Consider the following 22168-nt stretch of genomic DNA (forward strand, 5'->3'; position numbering starts at 1 on the left):
TTAACACTGAGTGCCCATTCTGTGTTGGCATTCGCCACTTGCATCCTGTGTGGCCTGCCTCGCTTCTTACAACCGCAGTCATGTGAGGAGGTGGAGACCACTTCTAAGTTGCCCAAAGACTTGAGGAGCCTGGGGTGTGAACGTAGAGTTGACTCCAGGGCCTGAGCCCTTAATCACAGCCTCTGCACCATTTACCCTGCTCCTCAGGGACTGCCTTTTCCATCACCACTAGGCAGTAAGATTACTGCCTACCACGGAACAAGATTACTGGATTCCTATACAAATTAATGGTTTTAGTTGGACCCATGATTAGGAAATCTGTTGTATGAAGAAATGCCCTGTCACTTTGAGGCTCCTAGCTCAATTTCTGGTCCTCTATACTTAGGCTACACAGTCCATGATGAACGCTAGACAGCTTGAAGCCTTAGGAAAAACTTTTAGGCTGGTTACCAGATATTGAACCTCATGTGTTCTCAGTTCCCGCTGAGCCAGGCTGAGAGGGCCTGCAAAACCGTGTGCTGAGAAGAGAGCATATCTGGGCTTCCAAATCAGAGAATGACTGTGTGTGTGTTTGTGTGTGTGTACATGTGCATACATACTGGTGATTGACCCTTCAGGGCCTTGAGCATGTTAAACAAGCACTCTATTACTGAGCTACATCCCCCAGGCTCTGGGGAAATAATTCTTGAGGGCATGGTGCAGAAATGGCTGGAGAGGTTCCCATCACTATTCAGGGAGAGAAGTAGAAAAACGTAGGAGAAAATTTCCAGAATGACTTGTCTTGGTAATAACCAAATACTGAGACAGCAGGAACCAAAATACCATTAACTATAATTCACCTCCCACTTCCATGGTTAAAGAGCTTTGTGAGAGACGTGCCTCTTGAGCCAGGGAACATGGTACCAGGCAGTAGATGGGGCTTTCTCAAGATCATAGTGAGTGACAGGCCAGGGACTAGAACTTGAATCCCCTGAATCTGAGCCACCTGTTCTCTCTATTTCACCACACTGTCTCCCAAGTGTCCAGAAGGCCCACTAGTCTTAGGAAGCCAAAGGACTGTCATGACAGCAAGAGGTAAGATGTAGAAAGTCTGGGAGAGGTAATTCAGGAATGTTATTAGCAGTGCATCATCATTTACAGCCAGGTGCTGTTATATATTTAAAACATTACAGTGGCTGGAAGGGGTAGGGCAGGAACAGACATTTGATGCCAATGGTTGTGCTGGAGCCTGGGGGGGGGGGGACTTTGGCATTAGGACCACGAGTAGTCAGATCTTTGGTGTCTCAGGGAAAGGCGTGTGGGCTCACCCAGAAGGCAGAAAACCAACGGCTGTGCCGAGAAGAGGGAGCAGTAGGGATCCTGAAGGAGGACTAGGGCCCTGTCCCAATGTCCCCAGCCCAGCTGCCTGTGGAGAAGGTGAAATGGCACCTTCTCCTAATGCTGAGTTTTGGACAGGGGTTGCTTTGTCATATTGTCAGACGTCTCCTCCAGTTCCACAATGTGAAGACTGAGGTGATCCCTCCAAGCCCCACTCAACAGGGAGGACAAGGCTGGTGGGTCCTCCAGGGTCAAGTGGGGAAACATAAGTGTCTCGTTCTTGAGCAGGAAGCTGCACTTATCCACCGCACCCCTGGTGGTCCCAGGGGTCACCACAAAAAGGCGACAGAGCCATGGCCCACCAGCTGCTTGGCAGGCTGGTTGTCTGGTGAAGTTGTTCAGGGCTTGGCACAGGGCCCAGTCCTCAGACCCACCCATGTCCACCACCTCCACAGGTGACCCCATGCCTGGGAGGTGTAGGAGGTGCTGAGGAGGCATGTAGGTGTGAGTGAAGAGGAGTGTGTAGTGGGTAGGCATGCTTGGGAGCTCAGGTGCATGCACTACCTGCTCCAGGTACTTTAGGCCAGGTACCAGGCCCCCCTGATGCAGACAACCGAAGAAGAGGGCACCTAGGGCATTGAAGAGGACCAGGGTGCCTTTCCAGGGCACAGGTTGAGTTCGTGGACTACAAAGCAGGACTAGGGGGACTATGAGAGGAATCAGGAACCGAGCCTCCTGGTGGCTAAAGGCAGACAGCAGGGCTAGGGGCATGAAGTAGAGGAGAAGGAGGTAAGACCTGGGGCCAGACAGCAGGCCCCAGGCACCTGGTACCCTGAGGCCCATTTGTGCAAAGACCCGGAGGCAGACTTGCAGCTCTTGCCATGCAGCCCGCAGCGCCTGAGCATGCAGCACACCAAAAAGCAGAAAACCATTGACTGTCAGGTGGGTAAGCCGCATGTGTGTGCCATGCCTTGCAAGGTTTTGGGGATCCAGGTTGTAGTGTAGGAAGTTGATGGGTGTAAGGAAAAGGCGACTGGATCTGGAGAGGCTGGAAAAGTACCAGCTGTCCATGGCTACAAATAACACTGAAGTGAGGACCGCCCCAGGGAGCAGCACCAGGGCCTCCAAGGTCAGGGCCTTCAAGCCAGGGTTCATGGCTCCATGAATGGCCCAGAGGAAGAGGGGAACCAGAGCAAAGGCCAAAAAAGTGGGCCGGTTGAAGAAGCCAGCAGCCACGATGGCCCCAAGAAGCCAGCTGTGCCACCGTGGACTTGAGGTGAGCTTGTTGGGTGTGGGGCCCCATGCCACATGGGGGGACACCAGTACCAGCAGCCACGTGAAGAGCAGTCCCTCGATGGCGTTGGAGAAGGTCCTTGTGTAGAACACGAGAGTGACGTAGGAACCAGAAAGCAGGGCTAGTGCGTTCCAGCGATTGGCTCCCCACAGTGGGGCCAGATGGTACACAGCCCCATCCAGGGCAAAGGAGAGGGCAGTGAGGAGGAGTCGGGGCCCCACCAGCAGCATGTAGCCACTCACTTGGTCAGACCACGGCCCCAGCTCTTCCCAGACCCTGAGCAACCAGAAGGCAGAGCCTGAGGTCAGCAGTGGGAAGACCACCGTACGGCAGGAGCTGCTGGGGTAAAACTCCCAGGGCCGTGTGGCCTGCACGCCCAGGATGTCCTCTGCAGAGAGAGAGGCACAGGTGAGCCAGTTCCAAGGTCTGGGATGTGCTGGGATGTGCTAGGATGGCACCCAAGATTGCCCGCCCCCTAGGGACCTCTCCCTGGACAACCCTGGGACTGTGAACAGGTGGACTTGGCTCTGGTAATGAGAGCATTGACTTAAAACGGGGTGATTATCAGGTGGGCCTGACCTGTCATTCCAGTCCTTTAACAGCAGAGTTGTCTCCAGCTGGATGCAGAAGAGGCAAAGACTCAAAGCCCTACTGGCTAAAGATGACCATGGCTGTCAGTTGGCAATGTGGGTGTGTAGCCTCCTGACTGCGGATAGCCAGGGAATAGCAACCCCAGCCCCATAGTTGAAGGGGATTTAATTCTGCCAAAAACAGGAATGAGCTTGGAAGCAGGTTACCCCCAGAGCTTTGGAACAAGAACTCACACCTACTCATGCTTGAGTTCAACCTTGTGATACCTTAAGCAGAGAACCCATGCCAGACTCATGATCTACAGAACTGTGCACTAACTAATGGGTGCTGTTTTAAACTGCTTGGTTTGTCATGCAGAGGGGACAGGAGGAATGGTGCCTTGGGAGATGAAGTGACAGTGTAGCTGGGAAGGGTGTGGGGGTAGCAGGGGAAGGGTTTAATTCCTCTTCTAAGAGTTCTGGGATCTCAGAGTCAGAACCCTTCTCTGTGAAAATGATTGCTATCCAGGAGAGGGGTTGAGAGTGGGGAAGGGAACAAGAAGTCAGGGTAATGTCCAAACATGACATTAGTTTTGTGTATGATTCTTAAATATTTATATAGAACGTATTCAAGCTCTGTGTGGTGATATATGCCTGTAATCCCAGCTCTTGGGATGCTGAGGCAGGAGGATCATGAGTTCTAGGCCAACCTGTGCTACAGAATAAGATCCTGTCTCAAAAAGTTAAAAAAAAAAACTTAAAATTTAAAAAGAAGAATCCATTCAAGCAGTATTTATATATTTTTAAAAGTACTTGCTCCCTGGGGCTGTTCTGTGACTCTGTGCCCCAGTGTTCCAGAGCTCAGCTGTTGAGGGAGAAACAACCTGGATTTCTGCATCTCCAGTCCAAGCCCTTCATCCACAGCCTCTCAGGGACAACTTCACTGGCTGTTTAGAGCTGATTCCATGGCCTAGGAATCTTTCAGACTGTTTTGCTTCTGCTACTTATTCCTCCAGGCTTTTAGCCATTTGATCTATATCAGAAAGGGAAGGGGAAACAATCTGGGTATGCTGGCTCAGGTTTAAAAATGTGTAGGAAGGAAGGCTGATCTTTCCACCTTCGAAACTAAATCTACCTATTGAGTCCTGTGGCAAAGTTAGCTGGAGGTCTCCCAAATATCTCCTCCCCTCTTCTTAGACTTTTCAGCTGGGCAGTTGGTCAGAGTTAAAGACTGTTTCCAGCAGGGTGCTGGTAGCTCATGCCTGTAATCCTAACTACTTGGGAGGCTGAGATGCAAGACCCTATCTCCAAAATAACCAGAGCAAAATGGACTGGAGGTGTGGTTCAAGCAGTAGAGCGCCTGTTCTGCAAGTCTGAAGCCCTGAGTTCAAACCCCAGTCCCACCAAAAAAAAAAAAACCACAAAACTTTCCCAGCTGCCTTTGCAGCTAGGTATGGTCATGTGATACATTCTGATCAGTGGAATGTAACTGGGCAAAAGCATGTTACTTACAAAATATGACCTGAAAGGGAGTAGGTTCTCCTTCCTTGAACCTACAGGAGAAAAGTTTCCCTGTCTCAGATCACATCCCTATATGGGCTTCCTTGGCCACTGGGAAAGCCCAACTTTCAAATCATTCCACCTACAAGTTCAACACAGCTTTTCTGAACAACCTGTTGGTCCAAGCAAGAAAACATCAAAGATGCTGCTGTTTCATTAGTATCATCCAGAAAGTGTCACCACTCACTCAGAAAGGAGATGTGAAGTCCCCACTTTCAAGTTCTTTGCTGTGGATTTACTGCTTCTCAGCCACACACACTCTCCCTTCTCACTGGGTGTCCTGTGCTGCCTCAGATCCTAACCATGCATAAGGAGCTCTCTCTCTCGCTGTCTCTCTGTCTCTCTCTCTGTCTCTCTCCCTCCCTCCCTCCCTCCTTCCCTCCTCTCTCGCTCCTCTCTCTTTCTCTGTGGGACAGGGGTTTTAACTTAGGGCTTCGCACTTGCAAAGCAGACGCTCTACTGCTTGAGCTCGTCTCCAGTCTGGGAAGCTTTACCTGCCATGACCTCAGGTGACTGGAAGAATTCATCTGGGTGCACATAGCCCGTCTGTGGCAGGAGACACCACAGCACTCGCAGCAGGCTGAGGCCACCCCAAAGCACCCTGGCTGCCATCTTCAGAACACAGGGTCCAGAGCCTGGAAGGCTTTCACAGCTGCAATAGGTACTTCTCTGGATCCACAGAGCTGTGTCTGCTGAGGGCAACATTTGGTAGTTATTACAATGTAAATTATGATACCTTAACTGTCTGAACAAACTCAAAGTGGATCTAAATAGAAATGATGGTAAGCTGGACATGGTGGTACATACATCTCAACATTAAGGGGGCTGAAAAAGAAGAATCACACATTCAAAGCCAGCCTGGGCTACTCAGCAACACTATCAGAGCTCCTAAAAAAAAAGAAAGAAAGAAAAAGATTGTGCTAATGATAATTATTATAGCTGCTTTTTATTAAGTATCTGACACTTGACATGCATATCTCATTTAATCTTTTCCACAGCTTAGGGAAATGGGTCTCATTAGCCCCATTTAGTAGATGGGGAAACCAAGGCCTATGTTGAATAACCCAGTTATTAATTATATTTGCCAAGCACCTGCAATGTTTTTTTTGTATGTTTGTTTATTTTTTTGTTTTTGTTTTTTTGGCAGTAGTGGGGTTTGAACTCAGGGCCTTGCACTTGCTAGGCAGGTGGTCTACCATTGAAATTTTATTTTGCTTTGTTTTTGGGATAGGGTCTCATGTTTTTGCCACGTTAGATACTCCTAACCTATGGCCTCCCAAGTAGCTGAGATAACAGAATTCAAGTAGTACACTGGCCCAGATGGTAAATTTTTTTGTGACAACTTGACTGGACTGAGAACCAGAGAGCTGATGAAATCTTATTCCTAGGACTGCTGATGGAGGTCTTTTGGGAAGAGGTTAGCATTTAAATCAGTGAGTACAGAGGTGCACCCTCACCCTCACCCTCACCCTCACCAGGGTGGGTGGCATCACCTAATCCCTTAGAGGCAGGAATAGAACCAAAATGTAGAGGAAGGTGGATTTTCTCTCTTCTTGAGCAGGGACATCCATCTTTTGCTGCCCATCAGAGCTCCTGTTTCTTGGGCCTTACCCTGGGACTTACACCCTACCTGAATCTGATTCTCAGGTTTCTGGGCTAGTCCTGGGAGGCACATCATAGGCTCCCCTGGTTCTCAGGCCTTTTTTTTTTTCCATACTGGAATTTTGAACTCAGGTCCTATACCTTGAGCCACTCAACCAGCCCTTTTTAGTGATTTTTTTTTTCAAGATAAAGTCTCACAAATTATTTGCCCATGTCTGGCTTCAAACCACGAGCCTCCTGATCTCTGCCTGCTTAGTAGCTAGAATTACAGGCCTGAGCCATCGACCCTGTGCTAGGTTTTTGTTTTTGTTTTTGTTTTTTTTTCACCACTGGGGTTTGAACTCAGGGCCTCATGCTTGCTAGGCAGATGCTCTACCACTTGAGCCACTGTGCCAGCCCGGATCATACTTTAATATACTTATTTCCTTCCAAAGGTTAGTGCTACTTAACCCCATTGTCTCCGCCTTCCCCTGACTACCACACACTCTGGACTCTGCCTTTTGGAAGGGGAAGGGAGCGATCATACCTCCCATAAAGAGAATTCTGAGTCCTTCATATCAGTGGTCAGTGAGAACCTGAGCCCACTGCATGATGGACCTATATATCAGTTATCTCTTTGGTGAAAATAAAATGCCAAGTTTATTACACTGGCCAAGAGCCCAGGATCCTAGGCTGCCATGCACTGCTGTGAACTCTACAGAACACAGCAGGTGGTGAGTGTGCTATCTCTCTCTGGAGCAAAACGGAGCTCTCAGGAGGACACCCACTTGCTGCCCAGCCACTCTTCCCCTTTCCCGAGGAACAGTCCTCAGAATGTCCACTTTACCCCTCACTTCCTGCAACCAGTGTCCAGCCCCAAATCCAGGTATAGTCCCTGAGTGGTTTAAATCAAATAGCTTTTCCATCCCACTGGTGGCACTAATTATTTCGGAGTTGGACATATGACTCAAGCAGGTGCAATCAGAGGAGGTAGGAGAAGTGCTGGCAAAGGTGGGTCACAGCCTTTCTCAATCTCTCCAGCTTCTTCAGGATCTTCTCTTATGTCCATATTCCAATGCTGAGGATCCCATTCCTTCACAATCAGTGCCCACACTTTCATGGTAGACACTCTGCAAGATGTGGAGTCAAGCCAGATACTGGTGGTGTTCACGCCTGTAATCTTAGCTACTTGGGAGGCAGAGATCAGGAGGATCTCAGTTTGAAGCCAGCCCAGGCAAATAGTTCAAGAGACCCTATCTTGAAAATACCCAATACAAAAAAATGAATGGTGGAGTGGCTCAAGTGATAGAGTTCCTGCCTTCCAAGTGTGAGGCTCTGAGTTCAAATCCAGGTACTGCCAAAAAAAGACTGGGGGTTCAATTTGTGTTGTAATTCAGTCGCTTGCAGGATGAGGTTCTAGGTTTGTTTTCTTGGATAAGCACTGAAGCTTGCAGGCCACTTATGACCTGAGCTGAGATTGAAGCTCTGAGCTCATCCTTTCTTTCTGCAGTGCTAGAGATTGAACCCAGGGCCTTGCACATGCCAGGAACTGAACTATATCCCCAGCTCCACATCATTTTCCCCTCCACTTTGTTCACATTTAGGAGCAACCGGCCAATCTTGTTGTGCTCATCCTTGACTAAAATCTGCTAAGCTATCATATAAATGGTCACCCAGAACCTTGCCTAGCTTATTCTATAGTGACATTTTGTGTCTCTCTGCTGCTGTATTACTTTGTAGACTACAGTATGCTCTCTTTGCCTCTGGAAACAGTCATTAGGACTTTTTTTTTTTTTTGAAGCACTAGGATTTGAACTTAAGGGTTGAGCTCTAAAGGCCTCTCAGGCCCAGCTTGAGTTTTTCTTAAATTCTGTTTTTCAGATAAGGTCTCACTAACTTTTTCCAGACTAGACTCAAACTCATGATCCTTCATAGCCTTCTGAGTGCTAGGATTATGGGCACACACCGCTACACCTGGCTGTGGTTTGAATTTTTAACTCATCTTCACTCCTAATATTGGTTAGTTGTGCCTGATTTTTTTTTCTCTGTGCTCATTCTAATCAGAATTTTGTTTTTATTAATCCTTTTCAAAAAATTAACATCTTGCTTTGTTCTTTTTAATTAATTTCTTCTTTCATCTTTTTTCTTTTATGATTTTAGGGGTTTATTTTGTTTATTTCAGACTTTTTATTTATGTATTTATTTTTAAATCTTCCTCAGCCTTTAACTTTGGGTTTTGGAAGAGGTGAAGAATTATTTATTTACTTTATAAACTAAACTTTATTCTTTTCTTTAATTTTTTTGGTGGCATGGGGGTTTGAACTCAGAACCTTACATTGTTAAGCAGGTATTCTACCACTTGAGCCACTCTGCCAGCCATACTACCTGGGTCTTTTTTTTTTTTTTTTCTCTTTTGATGGGACTGAGGTTTAAACTAAGGGGCTCTTGGTTGCTAGGCAGGTGCTCTACCATTTGAGCCACACCTCCAGCCCTCAGACTTTTTTAAATGAACACTTAGCTTATTAATTTTGAAACTTACTTCTTTTCTAGGAGTACTTAAGGCTACACATTTTTCTTTTTATTGGTGGGACTGGGGTTTGAACTCAGGGCTTCACACTTGCAAAGTAGACGCTCCACCACTTGAGCCACATCTCCGGTCCCCAATTTTTCTTTTAATTATAGTTTTAACTGCATCCCACAAATTTTGCTGTGTAATAGTTTCATCACTTTTAGGTTCCAAATACTTTCTAATTTCCATTGTAATTTCCTCTAACCATAACACATAATGGTTAAAGCATTTCTCACTATGTACCCAGGCTGGCATCAGTCTAAGGTCCACCCCCCTCAGCATCCTGAGTGCTGGCATTACACATGTGTGCCATCAAAGCTGGGTAGCATTTAACTTTTTTGGGATGTTGGGTATTGAACTTGGTGCCTTGTGAATGCTAGCCAAGTGCTCTGCCATTGAGTACACCCCACATTTAACTTTTAGTGGTCCGTTTTTATAGACATTCCATGGGTGCTTGAAAACCTCGTATGTTCTGGACTTACTGGATGTTGGGGCCTTTATATGTTCATTAGGTCATGCTTGTTAATCATATTATTAAAATCTTTTGTATCATTGTTGATTCTCTACTGCTTATTTTATCAATCAGAAATGTGTGCTGACATAGCTCATGAGATAGTGAACTTGCTTAATTTTCCTTGTAATTTTGTCAGTTTTAGCTCATATTGAAGGTATGTTAGAATTGTTAAATGTAGCCAACCTCTGGTGACTCACGCCTGTACTATTCAGGAGGCAGAGATCAGGAGGATCACAGTTCAAAGCCAGCATGGGCAAAATAGTTCATGAGACCCTATCTCAAAAAAAAACCATCACAAAAAAGGGCTGGTAGTGTGGCTCAAGGTGTAGGCCCTGAGTTCAAACCCTAGTACCACAAAAAATAAATTGTTAAACGTTACTGAAAATTGAGTATCTTATCAATATACAATTACTTTTTAACTCTAATAATGTTTTTTGCCCTAAATGATATTTTATTTGGTATTAATATGGCTAAACGAGCTTTCTTTTTTGCTGAAAAATGTAAAGCTCTATGAGCGTTTTAAGTTTGGGATCAAAATTGTTACTCAGCCTTGACACCAGAATCAGCCACTTGACTGGCCCAGCTGGAACTAGAACCACCAGGAGTTTTCCTAATGGTAGCAACTCAAATGCTAACAGAGCTCTCCACTTTTTCTTCTCCCTAGCTCCTGAGGGGAAGAAAGGAAAGGAGAGCTGGTATGGATTACTGAGTGCTGGTATCCAAATCTTTCCAAATACTAACCAATTTCACATAAGGCCTCCTGGCTTCACATTTACCCCTTCAAACTCCTGCAGTGGGGCTGTACCGGCACAGGTGCCTTGAGTTGTGAAGGTCATGGGTGTGAGGTAAGCACTTGCCCCTCCATGAGTGGTACCAGTAGAACATCTGCCTACAACATGCTGTCCTTTATTTTCAATCCATGATCATGAAGCAACCATCTAGAAGCGCCAAAGAGCCCAAGAGCCCTGCTGGGGGCCCACAGTGCTCCCTGGCTGGATATCTGCTTCCTGGGCTCTCTGCTTCAGGGCTCCCAGCTTCTCTGCTTCCACCTCATGGTCTGGGGCTTTGCCAGCCTTCGTTGCTCCAAGCCTTTGAACATCTGCTGCCTGCAGTCTGAGTCCCCAGGAAAAAAGAAAGTTGCTTCCAACATGAGGCCACACCACTGGTAAAACCAGTCTAATCTGATCCTTTCACCTCCCTCGAGGTGTCCAAGGAAATGCCACCCTGAGGTGTAGAATGGATTATTCATGGGGTTAATTGCCTTGAAAAAGAGTACAGCAATTGCATGGTGGTGTATGCCTGCAATCCCAGCACTTGGGAGGGTCAAAAATTCAAGGCCAGGGCTGGCAGAGTGACACAATTGGTAGAGTGCCTGCCTAGCAGTCATAAAGCCCAGATTTCAATCTCTAGTACCCTAGGAGCCAGTGGCTCACACCTGTAATCCTAATTACTTGGGAAGCTGAGAGAGGGAGGATCAAAGTTCAAGGCCAGTCTGGGCAAATGGTTTGTGAGCTCCCCTTGTCCAAAATAAGCAGAATAGACTGCTGGAGATATGGCTCAAACAGTAGAATGCCTGCTTTGCAAGGTCAGACCCAGTCCCACCAAAAATAAGTAAATACAGATAAGTAAACTGTAAAATTAGTAATGTTTTGGAGTCACCTTACATTATATTATTGGATTCTTAATTTTGTCTACGTGGAGGATAGAAGGAAACCACCATTTATCAAGCGATCACTGACTGCTGTGAATTTACTAACCACTTCATGTACATGACTTCATCTAGCCCTAAGAATACCCAAAGAGGTAGGAATTATTCAGAAAAAATTAATTATTAACAGCTTACTTCATAAACACTGGGATAAGTAGCTTTTGAAGTGCTTTTAAAGATTAAATAAAATTTAAGAAGATGGCTGAAGATGATCTGAGTGCTTACTCTGCCTCTTCCCACATGTCCCAAGCCATGTAATAAAGTCTTTCTCTTTATTTGGCATACAGGGTGAGTGACTACGCCTGGCATGTGGAATCCCAGGACTTGTTTCAGTCCTATCTGTATACACCAATTCCACTGTTTTGTGGCACACAGCACTCTTAGAGTCCTGATTATCACCTCTATATTTCGGCAGCCCAGTGTCTGTAATGCTGGCCTGACAATTTCACATGGCACTTCTGATAAGCTGGGAATATGAGCCCTGGTGTGTGATGGTGGTGGCTCTCCTTGGTTTCTTTAATCTTTAAGGAAATAGTAATGTTTCTATTATTTCTCCTAAGCACTATTGCCTTCTACTGTGCGTACTAGTTAATATTCACTGAGTGACTTTATATGCGGGACACTGTATATAAAAATTAAATTAAATAATACACTTAGTGCCCAGCAGAATACCAGGTATACAGTAGGCCTCTTGGCAAAATGTGTTGTTTTCTTCCAAAATAGATCATATCCTAGGGCACAAAGCAAGCCTCAGCAAATATAAGAAAACAGAAATTATACCATGCATACTATCTGATCACAATGCAGCTAGCATTTGTTGCCCTTAACGCAGAGAAACTAAAGCAGATACCTTAAAAGCAACTGAGGCCAATAGGAGAAGGGGACCAGAAACTAGAGAAAAGGTTAGATCAAAAAGAATTAACTTAGAAGGTAACACACGCGCACAGGAAATCAATGTGAGTCAACTCCCTGTATAGCTATCCTTATCTCAACCAGGAACACTTGGTCCTTTCTATTATTGCCTATACTCTCTCTTCAACAAAATTAGAGATAAGGGCAAAATAGTTTCTGGGTATTGAGGGGGTGGGAGGGAGAGGGAGGGGGTGGAGTGGGTGGTAAGGTAGGGGGTGGGGCAGGGGGGAGAAATGACTCAGGCTTGTATGCACATATGAACAATAAAACAATAAAAAAATGTGTTGTTTTCTCCTTTCTCACTGAGAAAAATGACTTTTACAACTGGTCCCATGTCATGGGTTGGAGGTGAGGGCTAGGTCTCAACCCCAGATGACTGCCTCCTCCTTGACCCCACACCTGTCCTGCTCACTGCACGGAACTTAGACCCCACTAGTTCTGGGGATACACAGGCACTGCAGCTTCAGGCTACACAGCTTGCAAAGAGGCAAATGAGCCAAGATGATAACCACTCCTACATCCAGTCTTTGTTTAGACTACATGTCTTTCAAGGTCATTGTTTCTTCTCGAAAGTTAAATGTGATAGCAGCTCTGGTGACACAGAGCAGTGGCACAGCAAGCATGGCTAAGAGGGAGACTGGGCAGGTCTTTGTCTTCTGTCCCTTCCTGGTGCCATGCTAAGGGATTTCTGTTCCTCTTTGCTTGCCAGAACAACACTGGATTCATGCTAAGGGCCTAGGAGGACCAAGTGAAGGTCTTCCAACTGGGGCATGAGGGGACAACTGCAGCCTGGGGTGGGAGCTGCATACCCCACCAACTGCGTGGCTCAACACAACAGAAAGTCATTCTCTTGAGGTTCAGGAGGCCAGAAGTCCAAAATCATGGTGTGAACCAAGCTGCTTCCTCCTGGAGGCTCTAAGGGATCATCTGTTCTGGGATTCTCCCCTGTGGTGGCTGGTCCTCAGCTGTGCCTGTGTCACTCCAACCTCTGCCTCTGTGTCAAGCTTTCTTGACATTCTTAATTTAGAATTACATAGTACATCCTCTCCCATCCTTTTACTTTCAACCTTTCTGCACTTATGCTTTTAGATATCTCTTGTAAAGAGCAAATAGGTTTTGTTTGTTCTGACAATATTTGTCTTTAAGATGCAGCCTTTGAAATACTCAACTTTAGTGTCATCATTGACATATTTATTTCTACCACCTTACTTTGTGCTTTCTTTCTTCCTTGCCTTTTCTGTTTGTTTTTCTATTCTTCTTTGTCCTCTTTTGGATTGTTTTATATTCCTTTTTGTTCTTCTCTCTATATATATGTTCATTTCCACCATGCTATAAACTAGAGTATATTATTTAATATATTAATACACTATGCTATTGTTTTCACTATAGTGATTCTGGGTGCATAGTGCATATTTCTTTTTACTTATCGTAGATGGGTTTTTTTTTTTCTTTTTTGCAGTTCTGGGGAGGGAACCTAGGGTCTTGTGAATGCTAGGTAAGTGCTCTACCACTGAGCTACACCCTAGCCCTTATTTATTCATTTATTTTTTGATAGCATCTTTATACATGGTCCTAGGCTCACCCTGAACTTGCTATGTAGCCCAGGCAGGTCTTGAATTTTTGATCTAACTCCCTACCCATCACACACACATACACACACACACCTTGTTTTGTTTTGTTTTGTTTTGAACCTATAGATTAGGGTCTTTTGCCATTTTTCAGAAAGCAATCCTCCATTAGTTCTTCCAATATTAGCTCTTCCCCTTTATTTACTGTACCTCTGAAATTATGATTAAATGTTTTTATTTGGGGTGGCTCACTTTCATTGGCACGCTACCTGTGGGAACTATCGGAGGCTGGGTTGAAGGCAAATTTCTGTTTGGTAGGGACTTATGCTGGCTTCTGACAAGTACTTGTAGGCACTGCAAGCCTGGGAGAATTTTTAATCTTCTTTCCCTCCCTCTCTCATTCCCTTTCTCCCTCTCTTCCTTCCTTTTGTGCCAGGTATTGAACCCAGGGCCTCCAGAATGCTCTAGCACTGAGCTATATCCCTGGCCCCTTGTGAGTATTTTCAACTAGCAGTACTGAGGTTTGAACTCTGGGCCTCCCACTTGCTAGGCAGGCACTCTACCACTTGTGCCATGCCCACAGCCCCTTTTTGGTTTAGTTATTTTTCAATTAGGGTCTCGAATTTTTTACCCAGGGCTGGCCTTGGACCGAGATCCTCCTATTTACGCCTCTTCCATGTAGCTAGGATTACAAATGCACACCACTATTTCTGCCATATTTGTTGAGATGGGGCTCTCATTAACTTTTTGCCCTGTCTGGTCTTGACCCACATCCTCAAAATCTCCTCCTCCTGAGTAGCTGGGATTACAGCTATGAGCCACCATACCCAGTGGCCAATATATTTTTACAACAGGAAAGGGATTCTATAATGTTTGTTTTATAGTATGTATCTGTCACGTAAGCAAAATATCATCACCATCTTTCCATACATCTCGTGCATGGTTGTCATCAACCAATCCATCGTGTGTTCACTCGCCCCCTGGGTTCTCTTCTGTTGATGCGTTCCCTCCCAGCCACAAACATGTCTGTTTCTGAAGTGTCCTTAGAAAACGGCAGACAAACTCTCCCTTGATATTGGCTGTACCTTCTGCACTTCCTCCCTCTCCTCTTTTCAGCACAGGAATCCTCAATCCACCTACAACCGCCAAATTCCCTCTCACTCCTAGTTTACTGCTCTGCCCGGCCCAGAATGCCTTTTCCCGGACACTGTCTGACACAGCTCTCCCGAGAACCTCCTTGGCATGCTCACTGTCATGCAGATTGGCCACTCCAGCAGGCCCGACATCCCATCTATTTGATGACACGGTCCCTTCCACCATTGCTAGCTCCTTCTAGAGTGCCCTAGTGGAGTGAAAAGGCTGCACATTTTGTAGAGGCCCTCGAAGTTGGTTATGCAAATTGGGTTTCAGAATTTAGAAAGTAGGGGCAATGCAGGCCTTTTCCCTGCAGGTTTCATTGTTTTCTCTTGGTAAACGAGGTCAGATTTCCTGCCATAGCTTCCCAGTGTCTTGCCATCTGTGTGGGTCTGGAGACACAACTGTAGTCCCAAAGGTGACTCTTGTACTTGCTGGTTGTCACAGAGGTGGCAGCTTCTCTAGTGAGGTGTCTAGGTGTTCAGAGTCTTTTCAGGAGGCCAAGTACAGCTGGTTTTCGCAGTCATCTTGTGATTTCACTACCTTATTTCCCTGTATCAAATTCTTTTTCTGCTGGCTTCTGCTTTCAGATCACTGAAAATTTGGTATCCAATATAGTTGTAGACAGTAGTCCCTTAAGGATGGGGCACCTGTATGCTAAAGGAAAATCACTGCCAGTCTGTCTTCTATGCCCAGAAAAAATAAAAATCTTTCAAGAATGAGGGCAAAGCAAAGATATTTTCAGGGAAACCGAAACAGACCCCTGGAAAAATTCCTTTAATCAGATTAACACCCTCTGTGACTACCTCTCCCCCACTCCTTTATGTTCACAGCTTTCAGTCCAGCACCGTATTCCTGAATGCAGTAGTCCCCATGGTGCTCCCCTGATGACAGACAGAGACAATAGCCCCCACCGTGGGTCGTTCCTGGAGAGTCAGGCCAGAGCTCAATCAGCCAGCACTTCCAAAGGCTGTGGAAGCAGTTAATTCCCTGTACTAAACCCCTGTGTGATGGAAATACTTAGCTGTTTGCAAACATCAACAACAAAAACTTGAACTTGAACTGCCTTAAATGACACATCATGTCGCATGCATGGCAACAGGCCTGCCGTACTGGGGTCTGTTCTGGTTTTCAGTGAGTCTCTTGATTCTGCCTTGCTCCGTGAGGATGTGGTCCTCATTCTGGTAGCATGTCTGGAGTAGCTCCAGCCATCCCATCCAGTCTTCCGTAGTGAGAAAAGCCTGCATGTTGGGGGTATCTCTTTTATTAAATAGTTTTATTGAGATATAATTAATATGCCATGCAATTCACTTATTTAAAGTGAGTGAATTCACTAGTTAATGGTCTTCAGTGTACTCACAAGTATGTGCAACCACAGACAATTTTAAATGATCTGGGTTTTTTTGTTTGTATGTGTTTTTTTTTTAAAAGATGGAGTCTGACTATGATGCCCTCTAACTCCTGGGCACTGGGAGCAAACTATCCTCTTGCCTCAGCCTTCCTAGTAGCTGGAATTACAGGCACCAGCTACAGCGCTCTGCTCATTAGCTCAGTGTCTGCTCACAACTCATTAGCCCTATTATAATCCCTATTTTGTAGATGAATCAACAAGCTTTTTTCCTCCTAATACCTTTTATTTCTTACAATTATTTTCATGGCAAACATATACTTGTATATTTCTGTCCTGTGAGGTGGACCACATTTTCGAGGGAAGGAGAAAAGAATCTAGATCCTTCAAATAGAAACTTGGCATTCAAGACTCTACTCTGGGTCAAAATACTAATAAAGTTTGAAATCACCAGTCATCGTTTTTTTTTCTATTTATTTATTTATTTATTTATTTATTTTGTGGCTCTACCACTTGAGCCACACCCAGCCTTTCTGCTTTTGTTATTTTTGAGACCTGCCCAGGCTTGCCTGGACCTAGATCTTCCTATTTATGTTTCCCACATAGCTGGGATTTCAGGTGTGAGCTGATATACCTGGCTGTTGGTTGAGATGGGGTCTTTTGAACTTTTTGCCAGTGTTAGTCTTACTCCTCCTGATCTCTGCCTCCTAGGTAGCTAGGATTACAGTCAGTACTGGGGTTTGAACTCAGGGCTTCACACTTGCTAGGTAGGCACTCTACCACTTGAGCCACTCTGCCAGCCCCAGGTCAGTCAGCTTTAAATTTAGGAAAACCCCTAACCTCACTTACACGGGGGAAGGACAAAAGTGGCTACTATTCACTTAACTGTGTCTCTATCATTTCCATCAACAATCCTGCACAGTATCTGTTATCGCCATCTTATAGATGAGTTAGGTAAACCATTTTACCTGAGTCTGCATGTAAGCCCTTCTCCAAGAACAGAAAACCCCCAGAAAGGCAAGTCCCACAAAAGGTTGAGCAAGATGCCATATTGGTGTAAACAATGAGAAATGATAATAAATAGACAGGGTATGGTGGTGCACACCTGTAATCCCACCTACTTATGAGGTGGAGGTAGGAGGATCAATGTCCAAGCCCTTCCCCTCTGCTTCTGAAAAGCACTTGAGACCCAATCTGAAAAATAAATTAAAAGCAAAAAGGGCTGAGAGTCATGGTTCAACTGGTAGAGTGATTGCCTCGCAAGTAGGAAGACCTGAGTTCAAACCCCAAGAAAGAAAGAAACTTTTATTGTTGCCTTAAATAATTAAATGCTTCATAGTTATAAATTCAGTGAAACTTACAGATATAGGTAGGTGTTATCAAATGCAAATCTAACTAGGTTTGAAGTACTATAAGTAGAACATGCAGATAAATAATCTTCTCAATATTTTTTTCAATTAAAAACCAGCCAGGCACTGACAGCTCATGCCTGTAATCCTAGCTACTCAGGAGACAGAGACCAGGAGAATCCAAGTTTGAAGTCAGCTCCAGGCAAATAGTTCTTGAGATGCTATCTGGAAAAAAACCATCACAAAACAGGGCTGGCAGAATGGCTCAAGTGGTACAGTGCCTGCCCTAGCAAGTGTGAGGCATTGAGTTCAAACCCCAGTGCCACAAAAAAAAAAAACCCAAATAAGTAAATCCCTAGCCAGATTATGAAGTCCTGCGTATGCTCCAGTCTCAGTAAAGTACAAGGCTAAATTGGCAGGTGGCCATGGGAACACCCTCCTTTACCAGCATGGCTTTGGGGTCTGTCAGCAGCTCATTTCCCCAGATGTTCATCACAGTGAGCAACTTTTCAACACATATTTCCAGATCTGGGTGCTTCTGGGGCCACAGTTCTAACCCAGCATTCTGTAAATCTTTGTCTTTTGTTCTGGAACAAAAAGACAAACAGCTTCCACTTTTCACTTGTGCAGAAGCTAGAGGAAATTCTTTAATGTAGAAAAGAGCTGGACAGATGGGTTCACTTCCTGAGGAAGAAATACACAGCCCGGCCTGGGCATTTTAGTGCCCAGGAGAACTGAGATAAATCCATTGATCAAGACTCCATGTACAGAAACTTTCCAAAGTTGGTGTGTTTTGCAAACATATCCTTTCAGTGCAAAGGCATGACATCCCTGTTAATTCTGAGAAGGTAGCCAGCCCATCACAGGTCTGCGAAGGGCCTGATGAGCTCAGCCCAGGCTCCAGCTCTCATGTGCTGGGAGTGTTTCCTGGTCAGCACTGGTGGGTTCCGGCAGAGTCTTCTCTGACACCCACTCACCAAGGTTGATGGCTGGAAATTGCTGGGAATGACTTTAGCATCCTCAGATCTTATGTGGCTTTTAGCCTGCTATTTTTAAACTACACAGACACCAAAAAAAAAAAAAATGCTTTTGAGAGCAGAGAAAAATTCTGAAGGTGAAGGCCATTTGATCCTATACTAGTTCCCTACAACCACCAGGCAAACCAAGGGGGAGTGGAGAACTCTGAGTTTCTCTGGAAGCAGGATTCTTGCCTTTATAGGATCCTAATGGGTCAAAGAGCTCCATAATTTGGCCAGACCACTGCTCTATACTCCCAAGATGGCTGACAAGATGTTCTCTTCAGCACCAACTTCCTCTGCAGGTACTTCTGGCAGCTGTGTGAATTGTGCAGCCTTCAGTCCAGCCCCATGATCTTGAACTTCTAGGCAGACTTCCAAATAGCTGTGCTGGGGGAATTTTTGTAAACTATTCCCTCCTCCAGTGGGATTGCACCTGTTCTCAGTCAAACAGCCTGAGGCCTGTCCTCTGACTCCCAATCCAAAGGCTTTTGCCTAAGGTAACAGAACTAGTAAACTGATGAAGCCAGGAGCTGGGACCAGTCTGGCTGACTCCAGAGCTTACAGGCTTTGTACCTCCCTCAGGCACAGGGAGCCAAACAGAGCTCATCATATTCCCTGAGGGGAATCAGCCCTGCCACCTTCCTTCTCTTCCACCCCTTCTCTATGTCACACCAGCCTTGCTCTTAACCATTCCTTCAGTCCTGCTCTTGTTCTTCCTCTTGTCATTAACTGAATCTAGCTTTGCTATGTCTTGTACATGTTGCCTAGGGTTCCTCAGCCCTAGGGGTAGCTGTGCTGTGCAGGGACTTTGAATGGCTGAAGCCCCAGGATTGGTTACCTGTAGCTGAAACAGCCCCCTTCTTCCATACCCAGAGTGTCCTACAGCAGGGATGGCAAGAATCTTTTGAGGAAGATGTTGAGAAGCAAGATGCAAAGCAGAATGGACATGCCTGATGCCTCTTCCTCTCTACAGGCTGCATCCATCTTCCTCATCACAGCCAGAGAGATGGAGCCAGTGTAAAACCTCTGGGTGGAGGAGCAGACATCACGCCATGTTTGTGCCTTACAAGGCCCTCCACTGCCCCTTGTCCTCTCCAACCTCCATTTTCAATTCTTCATGAGCGGAACTTGGTGCCCAGCAAGCGTTCTGGTGTAGCCCCTCCTCTGTTTTTTGCCATTTCTTGTAGTCTCTTTGCTCCTTACTTCCTTTACTTGTTATGCTGGTAACATGAGGTTAAGACCAGCTGTGATGGCATCAAAGAAACCGCATGTCAAGTCTTGCTCTGTCACTTGCTCAGAGTGAAAGATCATTTAATTTCTAAACCCCAATTTATAGCTCATCAGAGGTAAATTCAGTGCCTACCTCAAGGCTGTTGTGAAATGAAGAGAAAGACACAGAAAAAAGAAATGTAGACATAAAAAGTGGTTGACTTCATTATCCATTTTGCTTCAGCAGCGTGGACACCCAAAAAGTGCGTTGTGCGTTGACGTTCTGATCATTTCTGTGCTCTGCCTGGCGAGTGGATCCGGCGGGCCTGGATCCACTCGGATCTATCTCAGACCCTCGAATCCAGCCTGGAGAGCGAGGTCCCCGGAGGAGATGGCAACATAGGGGACAATGATCACAAGTGCGAGAGTTCACCAGACCCGCCGGCTGCCCGCCCCGCAGCTCCTCAGTCCAAAGGCCAGGCTGGAGGAGGGGACCTTGGGGGTGGGGGAGGGGAGCTAACGCCAGGGGGCGTGACAAATACTCACCTAAACCCAGTCGGGACGCGAGTCTGCTAATTCATGCAAATAAACCTACGGATCTGCCCCGGTGCGGGTCCCGTGGGTCCAAATCCTGCATCCCCCGCAGCCCTGTCTCTGACTGCGGTCTCCGGGAGGACCGGGGAGCGGAATAAAGGGACAGTTCCCAGGGCCGCGGGGACCTCACTGTGGGCCGGGGAGCCGGCGCGGAGACTGCATCCCGCGCGCGTGTGCGGAGCGCAGGCTGCAGGGAGAGTCCATCTCGATGAGAGGGGTACAGACGAGCGGGAACCACTGCACCGGGCGCGGGGGGACCGGCCGGGGAAGAGGTCACATCTATGGGACAGGGAATGGAGGAAGGAAGAGGCTGTGCGGGTCAGCCGCGGGTGAGCCTCGCTTGTCCAGCTCTCCAGGACAGAGGCCGAGCCACCTCTTGGTGCCCGATGTTTCTCAGGCGCCCAAGGTGTGCGCCGCACGGCTCTGGGGAAGCCATCGTAAGTGGCTTATTCCGAGGGGGCCCCTACCTTCGATTTTAAACTTGGATCTGACAAAGCTGCTGGGTCGACGCTAACGGAATGGGCGGCGGTCCCCAGGTAGAAACTGTATTTGGCTCCGGCATTAGGAGCAGGTTTTATTTAAGACAGAGGGAGAGGGGACAGGCGCACGATCAGAACTGTCTCCCTTCTCCATACACGCAATGATCATGTCTTTCAAGGCCATGATGCAGTTCCAGTCAATCCCTGGATCCATCCCTGGACACTGAGAGTAGCTGCATCCTTCTGTTCCATGCCATCTTCACCTTGATCCTGAGGTTGCCTTGGTTCCTGCAGGGGGCTCTACCCTGGAAGCATTGGATAGCCGGCGGCTGGCTGCTCCTTCCTCTGATTGCCCAAAAGGGTCCATGTGTATCCTTTGATTCACAGACAGTGCAACACACAGCGTTAAACACACACAGGAGACTGAGGAGAGCAAGGCGTCCACTCCCATCGGACCTCGAAGTTCCAGGCCACTACATGCGAACTCGGCTTTGTAGTAGGAAGATTCCAGGTGCTAAGGATTTTGACCGTGGTGCCCTGTTTTCCGAGGTCAAGGTGTCTGTGGGTGAAGCCTTGACATTTAAGAAGCAAGGGAAAGTTGCTGCTTTCCTTAAGGAAAGCAGGTACACAGTGTGCCCCTGCCACACTGTGCGTCCCACGAAAAGGCCTCCATGGCCACCAACCAGAAAGCGTGGTGCTGGCCCACAGGATTGGTTGTCCTTGCCCTTGTCCTGGCCCTCGTGAGACTCCTGGGCCTCGTCCTCTCACCTGGGAGGGCAGGCCCGGCCCAAAGAGCAGCCTCTAAGGCCGAAGCGGTTATTCTTCAGACTAAAATTCCGAGCTCTCTTTGTGCGCTAGCTTCGCGCTCAGCGCTCTGCATTGTCTTTTGGTTTCAGCCTCACAGGGACCTTGTGAGACAGTATCATGCTCCTGTTCTATAGAGGGGGACACTGGGAGCCACCTAGGAATGCCAGCTTCCCAGACGAGTCCGGCAGCAGGAGAGGACTCAAGCCTGGGCCTCTTTCTGGGCCGAAAGCCAATGCTCGGCCTCCCTTCCCTGGAAAATGTCACCGTGAGTCCTCTGCGTCCCCTAGGTTAGGGCAGGTCAGCGCTCAGAGCCTGCGGACCAGGTTTGGGGAGACATGCCGGTGAGACTGTGGGTGCCAATAGCTCCCCTGCCTTCCTCCCCAACTCTGGCACCCACTGGTCTGTCGGCTGCGTGTACAGATGAAAGTGGACACAATTACTGTCCCCCTTGGTGCCCCCTCAGCCCCCATCAGTTGCTGGGGCCCACTCACCCGCGCGCGGCCTCTCGGCTGCACCTGCAGCGCTGGCGACCTCTGTCCAGCCGGGCGAAAGTCTGCAGCCGAGACCCGGAGGCCTGGCGGTGGCGGCCTGGGGGCCGGGCGCCGCGGGGTGGGGTGGGGCGGGGCGACAGTCTGGC

At 47.0% G+C, this 22168-nt stretch overlaps 2 protein-coding genes across 12 annotated transcripts in view; both read right to left on the minus strand.

Moving 5' to 3' along the window:
* The window catches only part of Ncbp2 (nuclear cap binding protein subunit 2), a 31545-nt gene extending 9498 nt beyond the window's left edge, over positions 1 to 22047 (minus strand). The window contains exon 1 of the mRNA XM_074073447.1: positions 22023 to 22047. The gene's annotated coding sequence lies outside the window, so the exon portion shown is untranslated. The remainder of the gene's footprint in view (positions 1 to 22022) is intronic.
* On the minus strand, positions 44 to 22125 carry Pigz (phosphatidylinositol glycan anchor biosynthesis class Z). Of its 11 annotated transcripts, none has more exons than XM_074073437.1 (5): positions 22023 to 22125; positions 17180 to 21098; positions 5548 to 5628; positions 5235 to 5432; positions 44 to 2999 (listed from the first exon to the last, which is right to left on the minus strand). In XM_074073437.1, the coding sequence occupies exons 3-5, from the start codon at positions 5585 to 5587 to the stop codon at positions 1435 to 1437; spliced, it is 1803 nt and encodes a 600-aa protein (XP_073929538.1). In that variant the 5' UTR covers positions 5588 to 5628; positions 17180 to 21098; positions 22023 to 22125; the 3' UTR covers positions 44 to 1434. The 11 variants fall into 11 exon arrangements, with proteins under 11 accessions (XP_073929538.1, XP_073929540.1, XP_073929536.1 ...); XM_074073439.1 differs by having other exon boundaries at positions 17180 to 17268; positions 22023 to 22100; XM_074073435.1 differs by having other exon boundaries at positions 17180 to 21843; positions 22023 to 22082.
* Between the last annotated feature and the right edge of the window lie 43 nt (positions 22126 to 22168).

Source organism: Castor canadensis, chromosome 5 (genome assembly GCF_047511655.1).
Source record: "Castor canadensis chromosome 5, mCasCan1.hap1v2, whole genome shotgun sequence".
Lineage (NCBI taxonomy): Eukaryota > Metazoa > Chordata > Mammalia > Rodentia > Castoridae > Castor > Castor canadensis.

What these genes read in the sequence shown, in the direction of transcription:
- Pigz (XM_074073437.1), bottom strand. Translation starts at nt 5,587, where the DNA reads ATGTGTGATTCTTCTTTTTCAGCCCCCTTAATGTTGAGAT. An exon ending in AGCCCCCTTAATGTTGAGAT is followed by an intron (nt 5,433 to 5,547) that starts GTATGTACCACC and finishes TGTTGCCCTCAG; the next exon opens with CAGACACAGCTCTGTGGATC. An exon ending in GTCACCTGAGGTCATGGCAG is followed by an intron (nt 3,000 to 5,234) that starts GTAAAGCTTCCC and finishes CTCTCTCTGCAG; the next exon opens with AGGACATCCTGGGCGTGCAG.